Below are 10,134 nucleotides of genomic sequence, written 5' to 3'. Positions count from 1 at the left end.
TTTTTTTTTTTTTTAAAGTATTAATGCACCTAAAGTGCAGTTAGATGCCTAATGGGATTTTAAAAGTGCCAAGACACCTAGCTGCTGTTGATTTCAATGGGAATTAGATATGTTATCACTTATTAAAAAAATCCTCTAGACACTGAGTTGCATTTTTAGATGGCTAAGTACCTTTAAAATGTTGGGCCTTAGCTTCTGCTTCTATAGTTTACGGTGTCCTTAAAATAATTAATTGGATTTGCTGTAAAGCCCTGCCCAGTATGGGTGAAGATATCTTATATTATGTACTGTTCTGTTGTCACTTTGTTGTTATTTCTGGTATCCAGATTAAGTGGTAATGCAGATACCATTTTTACAACCTTATTACACGATTTCCTATAATATATCTTCTTACAGAAGCAGCTAGTCTTACTAGTTTCTATAAACAAAATTACCTCAGTGAAGATGAATACGCTACTCGAATGCTCAACAGGTGGCCTTGGAAGTGATGCAATAAATGAATGTAATTTAGTACTGCTAAATCAGCTGAAGTCTGAATGGAAAAAAAAAACTTCAAGTGCTAACCAATGAACTCCTTTGGTTTTGCTTTCCTAAGCAAACACATATAGATGCTGAATTGAATATTTCAATTTGGAACCTGGGAGGTTTGAGGTTGAAATGAGTAGCTGTGCACTTTTTTATTAACACAAAGCAGCCACAAGCTAAACCAGAATAGCCTGAAACACTTATTCAGAGGACAAGACGTATGTTTCCTTACTGCTCTGCCACAGTTAAACTTTGTCTTTCAACCATCTTGCCAGCAGACTACGTTTCCTGTTGCAAAGCTCTGTTGGGCTTCTCAGCAAAAGTGGGTTCTCTGTGCGCAGTTTTAAATGTTACTCAAACTTCTTAAGTAGGTACCAAACCTTCAAATTACATTTACCCTTTAATTATGAAAGGTTGAATTCCTTTCACAGGTTCCCCAAGATGCATGAATCAGGGAAGTCAAATTCAGATCCAGAATTTGGATAGATGCAGAACTGAACTTCCAGAAAGAGCGCTATACCCACCTGTATTCTAGATATGCAGGTGCATCTGATGAAGTAGGCTGTTGCCTATGAAAGCTTATGCCTCTCTGAACTAGTTAGTCTCTAAGGTGCCACCTGCCCTTCCCTCCTCTGCCTGACTTCATACTAGCAAAGCTAACTACCTTTCTCTATTACAGATATAGTTATAATACTATTCTTGCCATGGGCCTGATGGGTTTTCTGTGTGACGAAACTGCCGATTCTACATGGGTTGTTTACTAATGACACTTTCGGACTATCATGCATGTGTTGCTTCAATCACAATTGTAAATGATCAGAGGACGAAATTGTTGGATGCCTTAATCATTTATTGCCTGACACTATGCAAAAGAAGAAAAAAAATCACTGTGCAGACTATAAGATTTTTCTGAGTTATTTGCTTGGATTTTCATTTTTTTTTCCCCAGACCAGTTTATTTTGAACAAATGCTGATCAAGTCGCTTTGAAAGCTAAGATGTGGTGGAATTTTTAAAGATGGCTCTAGGCTGCATTGGATTATATTTCCCTTAGTAATAAACCATACCAATTAATCTTCATAGGATAGGGAGCCAGAAATGGTAGTGTTAGAATGATGTGGTAGCTGTGGTGGTCCAGGAAATATGCAAGAGGCAAGACCTGATGAAATACGTCTTGCATTCCAACTATGCAGTTGGTTCAATAACAGATATCACCTAAGGAAATCCTTCCCTCTTGTACATGAAAGTCACTGGCATTGCTCTGGCAGTGTAAGGGTTTCTGGCCTAAACAATAATCAAGCTTCTAGTGTATATCCACTCTGTTCTGATAAACAACTACACAAGGTGTAGGGCAATGGTAAATTGAGTCCATAGAATCCAGTCCATTCACATTCAGGTGTACGTGGATCTTTTGGGGATTATAAGATACTGAAGTAGTAAAAATTGTATTGCCATCCCCACATATTCCAATATTATGGATCAGATTCCAAAAATATATGAGACTGTCTTTAAAATCTCACCATTGGAAACCAATATTTGATCTGCTTCTTGGCCTTTTAGCCTTTTGTAACCTTAAGGACTATAAACATAAGCAAAGAGAGAGCTGGTATTCTGCTGTTTTCAAGTGATTATAGAGTCTGTCGCATGAAAAGCAAAAACTAAGTACTGATATCACAAGACTTGTGATAAATTCAGGAGAATGTAGACACTGCAAAAAAAACACTCAACAGCAACAACAATAAAGAAAATATCACAGCCTTGTTTTTGTCATTAAAAGTAGATGGATATGGCTCTTAATACACAGAGGGAGCAAATCTGCTCAGGAGGAAGGGCCTTTTATACCACAAGAGGCAAGGATTTTTCTTGGATATTTTCTGGACCACCATGGCTATAACATCACTTTTTTACAACTGACATTTCACAGCAGAACCGCACTTTAAGATTGCAAAGTGCAACAGGCTGCAAAAGAAATGCACATCAAATGGAGTTAACGGGAAGATGGTTATGCTCTTTTTTTAAAAAGGCAGCCTAGCTGATTCTTTGCAGTATCTTCATTGGATGAACCTAAAACATTACCCATATTAACTAATTTTACTGAACAGGAAATGATTTTGTGTTTTTTATATTCTGACTTGAATCATTTTTATTCTTTCATGAACGTTAGTTGAATTTCAGAAAAATCCTATTTAAGCATAACCCACTCTTTTTGACACAGTAAAAGATATATTAGATGCATGGCACTGGAGAAAAAAGAATTGGCATGCAAAAATGCAGATGTAATATTTACATGTTCATGAAGAGTTATGTCCTTATGAGTCTCAGTAAGGTTGTGATTGGCCTAGAATTTATGAGAAAATTATTTAGCAAGTATTCACTAAACACTGCTTGAGCCCTGTAGTTCTTTGCAAGTGATATCACTGCTTTAACACTTTCATCAGCACCTGTACACAGACTTCCAGCAAAATTATCTTGGCAGAATATGCAGTGGTTTGGGGAGACGTTTTAGAGCATCATAGAATCAAGCTAGGAAGTCTGACTGACCTGTGGATGAGTTATGAATTCTCTTTGGTTCCTGTGTATCAGAGTTAATTACTAAGTTCCATTTACATGGTCCAATACTTGTGCAAGCCAGTAAAAATGAGATTGCATCCCTGTTGCTGAGGGCACCGTTGCTCTTTACTTACACAATCCAAGTTGAATTTTCAGGGCTGTTGTTTTACAAGTAAAGGTTTTTTTTAAAATCCATATAGTGTGTAGGTGGGACCTGGGTACTTGGGATGTTCTGATTCCTTATTCAGGTTCAGACCTATTTTCTGATTTGTTTTCAGGCCTTTCTCACCCCTCTTCCCCCATCAGTGTATTGTGCCAGTATAGCCAAGTTGTATCTCTGAAAGCTGCTTTAAAAATATGGGACCACGTCCAGCATTTGAAACAGGACAACGTACATATCCTCAAGAAATTTCCATTGTCAGCTTGGTATACTTTAGTGCACCCTTAAATCATGTCACTTTATAAAATCAGAAGTTCACACTGATTTTTTTCATACTACTGTTTCATTGCTGTTGGCTTTTAGCACGTGTGGAGTGAAAGTGAGGACTGCTTACCTTTTCTGCAGCTGGCACAGGACTACATCTCTTCCTGTGGGAAAAAGACACTTCATGAAATACTGGAAAAAGTCTTCAAATCATTCAGACCAGTAGGTGCATGTTTTACTTCTAACTATTTGCTAGATCTGCGATTTTAGAAACATGTTATTAGTAAGCAAGACAACCTTTTCACGGTGAATTCTTTGTCCAGTCAGTTGCCTTTGCAGTAACTCACATGAACTAATAGCAGATATATAGGGTGTGGGGTCTTGGTGGAGAGGGGAGGGTTGGGGGGGGATAAATTTAACTGCCTTTTTATTTTTTGCTCTATATTTGGCAAATTGAGATTCTCAGTTTTGGTGGGAAGCAGTTTGATATCACAGCTCATAGAATCCACTTCTTACCCATAGGATAAATTGTATGCTGTTTCTATAGGGTCGAGTATGAAAAATGCTATATTAGTCAACTGCAGGATTGTGGTAGATTCATTTCCTAGCACTGGTATTTGGGAATTTTGCAAGTGTCTGAATAGAGAAAGTGCAGCCTAGAAAGCTGGGGAAATACAGTTATTCCCACTGATATTTGAAGTGTCTAATAAGTGTCTAATAGAAAAATATTTGTCTATTTTAGCTACTTGACAAGTGATTGGCATAGAAGTAGCATGGGTTTTGTTTTTATTTATTTTTTCCTGCTCATCCATCCATATATAATGGATAAGACAGAGGGACAAAGGTGCCTTATGTTCCTGCAGTAGCCATTCACTTAAAAACCGTTGTTAAAACATGGATTTGGTCAAAAAAACCCGTTGTACAGCTTCTCCATTGAGGGGCCCAATGCTGGACTAACAGGAGCATTACACAGGAAAATAGAAGCTCATTGGCAGAGTCATGTCTTTTACCGTAGCACCTTAATCATGTCTGGATATAGAAAATCTGGTCAGCATGCTTTTGAATGAAACTATTTCAATTTTAAGTTTAGACGAAAAATTAATTTGATATATTTTATATTATTTTGTTGATTTGGACCAGCTAAATCATGAACATTTTAAATCCCAGTAATTTAATGGAAAAGGCAGGGGGACAGAGTGCTTATATGAAAATACTTGACTTATAAGTATGTGACTTTATCCTACTACACTCCTACAATACCACTGAAGCCAAGAACTGGTCAAGATGAAATAATTTAATTGAAAATAACCTTTTGAGAATGGAAATGAAGACAAGTGGATGCACAGTTTTCTTAGAAGGGTCTAGAAATTCCACAACTCAGTGCATATGCTTTTAGGTATAGTAAACCTATAAAAATATAAGTATACGTCCTAGAAAATTCAACTTGATCTTGAGACAGATTTTCATTCTTGGTACAGCAGCAAGATTTTTTTTCTATAAGAGAGTTCTGCTGGTTTGACTAACAGAGATTTCAAATTATTTCAGTGAAATTGCTCACAGAAGGTTTTGCATCATCCTTATTTCAGTTTAAAGAAAAATTATTTGTTTTAAATTGAATCAATTATAAAACACTTCATGCTGAACCAAATCAAAGCACTCTTTGAAACTAGAAGAACATCAGGTGTGAAAATCAAAAACATTAGGATAAATTAATAATCAGAATTTTGTGTAATAGGTGGGTCCCTTACCCCTGTCTTACGTGCTACCTCTTGATGCCACTTCTCACCCCTCCCTACTAACACACCTCCTTAGTCTTCTTTCAGCCATCTCATGTATTGTTTTAACCATCCAGCCTCTTTGTGGTTTCCTCGACTTAATAGTTCCATATCTATCTACCTATCTATAGAAGTGTGTGTGTATGTATGTATGTGTGTATAATATATATATATATATATATATAATGTGTATGTATGTATATTTGTAATGTACACACAACCATATGTATAGAACCTACACAAAAGATTCTAACTCTTCTGTTCCTCACATACAGGCAGAGTATTCCATACTCCCACAGTCCCTACAGCTGTGTAGTCTTTCATTGTTTATCTTGTATTGTCTCTTCCATTGTTTATCTTTTTAAGCAGAGACATCTGCTGCTGCTCAGGAACTAAAACAGCATAGGGAATCCAGGTCTTCTCAGCTCCAGCAGGCCCAACCTATAGCTTTGGCTGGACACCCTCATTAGTTATGCTCTGGTGCAACTCAGTACAGTTCAGTACAAGTTCCCTGGGTCTGTTCTGCATCTGTTGCTTTGTGACACAAACACCTCCCATCTTGTACTGGCTTGCCTACTAGATCCTGTTGCTCACACCATCACTCCTCAGCTTAGCCACCTTCAGTCCATCAGCAGTGGGGGCTCTCATCCCTCTGTCCCACTGTCCCAGTTACTTCCCTACTCTCTAGATGTCCAGTGGGAGCTGTCCAGCACCAGTGCTGGAAGTCCTCACTTTGGTGGGCATAGAGCTCACTGCTCTTCTCATGTGCCTCCTTTTATATCTGTACAGGTGGGCAGGACCAGAAGTATCTGGCCTTAGAAAGCAGTCTCTTTTCTGTTGTCCTCCTCTTCCTCGAATGAGTGAATTCATGCATTGAGCTCTTGGTTGAGTTAGAGCATATTGTTTAGAAAGGCATCCAATCTTGATTTAAAGACTTCAGGTCCTGAACCATCCCATACATCCCTGTGAAAAAAGTCAGTCATGTTTGTAATCTGAATTTTTCTAGCTTCAGTTTCCCTCTACTGAATATCATTATGCTTTTGTCTGCTAGATTAAAGAGTCCTCCACTACCAGAAATCTCTTCCAGGTACTGACAGATTGTAATCAAGTCACCTCTTCACCTTCTCTTGGATAAACTAAATAAATTAAGCTTCTTTAGTTTCTTTAAGGCAGGTTATCTAGACGTCAGCAAACGGGTTTGCATTGATATAACTAAGACAGTTTAATTCAGCTGGTAAAAGATTGTATGTAGATAGGGTGGGATGCAGAGAAATGTTGCTGAATAATTTTCACTCTGTCACTCTACTACAGAGTAAAGGCGGCACCCACAAAACAGGTGGAGTTCCTTGTTTGTTTTTTAAATAAAAATACTTTCATCAACTGGTCTATACCAGGAACAAACATTTTCAAACCTTCATGGCTGCCAGATCAAAATAAAGTTTTCATGCGTTTATGGGAAGACACTGCCCTTCCCATAGGACAGTTTTCCTCCCCCTTCAGCGCTTGATCTATTTTTTTAATATTGGCTTGAACGCTTCTTCAGGTAATAGGAAAAGTGTATTTTGTGTGCTTCCCTTTCAGACATGACAAGCCTTGCTGCTGAAACTTAATTTTAAAAACTTGCCGTGAGGCAGACACTAGGCCTGGCATATTTCAGCTTGGAAAATGGAACTTTAGAAAAGGTATCAACTAGTAAAGATGGGGGCAAATGTTTTAGAATTGACGAGTTATTGTTGTAAGGCTTGGTTTGGGTCTTTAGAATAGAAATGGTTAGGAAACTTTTGCTGTAGCTGCTGCTAGCTTTCCATTACTCCTTACTGTGAGGTTCTCAGAATTTTTTGCCACCATTAATTCGATCTTGCTATAGCTCTGTACAGTTCATGTGTAATAATTGTTCATATGCATAATCTACCTCAGAGATACCATGTAGGTTAATTTAGTTAGACTCAGTCAGCCTTTTGCTTTCATGAGTGGAGAATTCACTTCTGTAGATCTTCTAGGTGACACAGCTGAGAGGGCAGTTCCATCGTCCTGGCATCATTTTCCCCCTCTCTTTTCCCAGCCAGAGTGAAAACCGTTCTGCTATTACCCAGGATTGGTGCTTCACAGAGATTACAAGGGAGATGTGATGTGGAGGAGTCAGTGTCTGTGGAATGTCCCCACATTGCTGCTAGCCCGTTTTACTCAATGACATTTCTGCCTAGACTACCCACTAGATTTTATGTACTTAGTTTCATTAAAGGCTTATTTAGATTAGATTTAAAACGTGTTAGTTAAAGTGTATCAGCTGACATCATACGTTTAAATCCTTTCCTAGACAAGGCCAAAATGTTCTGAACTGCTTTTCTCTGGTGGGGATGATTTGAGAAGAGAATCTAGAGCTTCTTTTTCTTCTTATTGTTCCCTGGGCTTTTCCCACAAGTGAATACAGTTTGGCACTTACTCTTTTAAAGTGCTCTAAAAAGATTATCATTTATTTATTTGATGAGCACCCAGAAGTGTGTCGGGCATGATACAGACAAATAAAAATAATACTGATATCACCTCCGTCCCAAAAATTCACCACCTTAGAGTGTGCTGAGACAAGAGTTTTTGGTTAGGGTTGACAATGGTCATTCCCTCTACCTTAATAGAACCCCTATCACCCTTTGGATTTAAAACTCCCTCTGTGATATATTATAAACCAAGGTACAAAGCAGGGCAGATATGCTCATCTGAGACCTGGGACTGTTAAACCCAGTCATCTCAGCTGAGTTGAATTTGCCTTGTTTCCTTCCTTGAGGATAAAAATGTTCAGTTTTTCTTCTTCAACTTTTCCCTGCAGAAATAGCATTGTCCAAAGGAGATAAAGAATAACACGAGTTGGATGAAATGTGATAGTGTCTCATGCACTTTTATAGAATCCTTCAGGAGGCACGGTAGAAAAGCTTCTCAAAACTTACCTCAGAGACATCTAATAAGGGTTTTTTATATTATCTCCCATAGAATGTGATTAGAGAGGAAGTGTCTGTCATTTTAAATTTCAGATCCATTTTAATCCCCAGCTCTTGCAAGCCCCTACCCAAGCCTGTGTGTGTGTTTTTGTGGGAAATAAAACTTTTTTCCTTCTCAGAAAAACAGCAGTGTTCCGGCTTCTCAGGCACAACTTTCTTTCATCAAGCCATTCTAGCTTCTGAATGCGGGCTACAATGTGTTTATCCTGTGGTTCTAAGCACCTATGTTTGCCTCAAAATTGATTCAGGCATGAATAAGTCAATGCATTCATATTATTGTTTTAGTGGAAAATACTAACAATTCTTGTACTTCTGTTTTTAATACTTTCTTGTTTGTCAGATGTTGATTAAATATATTATCACCCTTTACCATACCTATTGCTTATACCAGGCTTGTCCAATATGTGGCCCGTGAGCCACCATGCGGCCCTCCAAGCTGTTTTCTGAGGCCCGAGGTGCTGCAACGGGAAATTAAAGTAAACACTGTACTTTCGTTTCGGGGGGTGTGATGTGTTACCGCTTCCTGTGTTGTCTTTGAATATGGTTCGCCAGCCCACTGGGTGATAAAAAGTTCATGATCCAGCCCCACATTCAAAGAGGTTGAACATCCTTGGCTTATACGTTAATGGATTGTTTGCATAGCACCATGGTTATACAGTACACTTTGCAATCATTACAACATATCTGGAAAAACCATAATCTTTGCTCACAACATTAGCCATGTATCCTAAGCTGGGAGCAAGAGTTCAGCCACCCCTGCAGTGCCAGTGTCTGCTCCTATACCCCTTTACAAAATCCAGGTTGTCCCATGCTACTGGTACTCTTGATTTACATGCACATAAATTAGAGAAGGAATTGGGCTTGCAGGCTGGCAAGATGTGAAAATACAACACCAACCCACTCACTGTATTAGCTGTTGCATAGTGTGAATGGCCTTAGCATTGTGGGGCAGCCCAGCAGAATAAATCCCATGGTACCATAATTACCATTCAAGGCATGGGGTCAAGCTAAGGGGTATAGGGAGGATTTGTAAGATGATTCTTTGGAATAGATCTCAAACTTCACATAATTGTTTTGCATAAAGTAAGTGTGTGTGAGAGAGAGAGTGATGAGAGAGAGACAGACAGGGAGAGAAATCAAAGATCACACTCCCTAATTATCTTTTTCAACCCTCAAGATGATATATTTGTGTATGTTTACACTTTCAGTGCTAATATTACAAGGAAAGGGGCTAGAAACTTTTTATTCCAAATAAAACTACAATTTTCTTTATGCAGGGTTTTCCCCCACTAATCAAGAAAGAAAAATGGTTATAACTAGAGCTGGGCAATTTTTTTGTCAAAATCTTTTAGCTGAATGAAGCATATTTAGATTGACTGAAACAATTAGTGATTTCATGTTGAATTAATCAAATTGTTTCAGCCTGAGAAAAAATACAGAAAAAATGTAAAAAAGTCCAAACTTTTGTTTCAATAGTTTTTAAGTTAACTGTTTTACTTCTTCATTTTAAAACTATTCTTTGTTTCAAAATTCGCCTGAATTGAATAGTATATGGTTATTTTTCAGGATTTTTAGCTTTCTTTGGGAACAGTTTTAACTGTCTTTGGGCCAAATATTTCCTTTGGCCCAAAGTGAAACTTCTGGGGCTCTTTGTTTTGGCTAGGTGAGAAATGCCAAGAAGCCCAAAAAAGTGATGTTTCCATAGTTGTGCTTAAAAATAGGGGTGCACTGATAGAGACTTTGGGGGCCAATACTGATAGCCAATTTTTAAGGAGGCATATTGGCCAATGCTGATCTGATTTCCGATACAGCTGTGTGCAGCTGGTAAGTCTGTTGTGGTGGAAGGGGAGGGGGGGAGGGAAGGGTTGG

General features: G+C 38.3%; 1 protein-coding gene across 1 annotated transcript in view; it reads left to right on the top strand.

Moving 5' to 3' along the window:
- Positions 1–3,430: 3,430 nt before the first annotated feature.
- Positions 3,431–10,134, top strand: part of MTURN (maturin, neural progenitor differentiation regulator homolog) — a 15,751-nt gene continuing 9,047 nt past the window's right edge. Inside the window, exons 1-2 of the mRNA XM_006037461.2 lie at positions 3,431–3,499; positions 3,597–3,719. Coding sequence (XP_006037523.1) covers positions 3,431–3,499; positions 3,597–3,719 — 192 coding nt within the window. The remainder of the gene's footprint in view (positions 3,500–3,596; positions 3,720–10,134) is intronic.

The sequence above is a fragment of the Alligator sinensis genome, unplaced genomic scaffold (assembly GCF_000455745.1).
Source record: "Alligator sinensis unplaced genomic scaffold, ASM45574v1 scaffold281_3, whole genome shotgun sequence".
NCBI lineage: Eukaryota > Metazoa > Chordata > Crocodylia > Alligatoridae > Alligator > Alligator sinensis.
The sequence above is the reverse complement of the archived record's forward strand: the minus strand, read 5'-3'. Positions and strand labels throughout refer to the sequence as shown.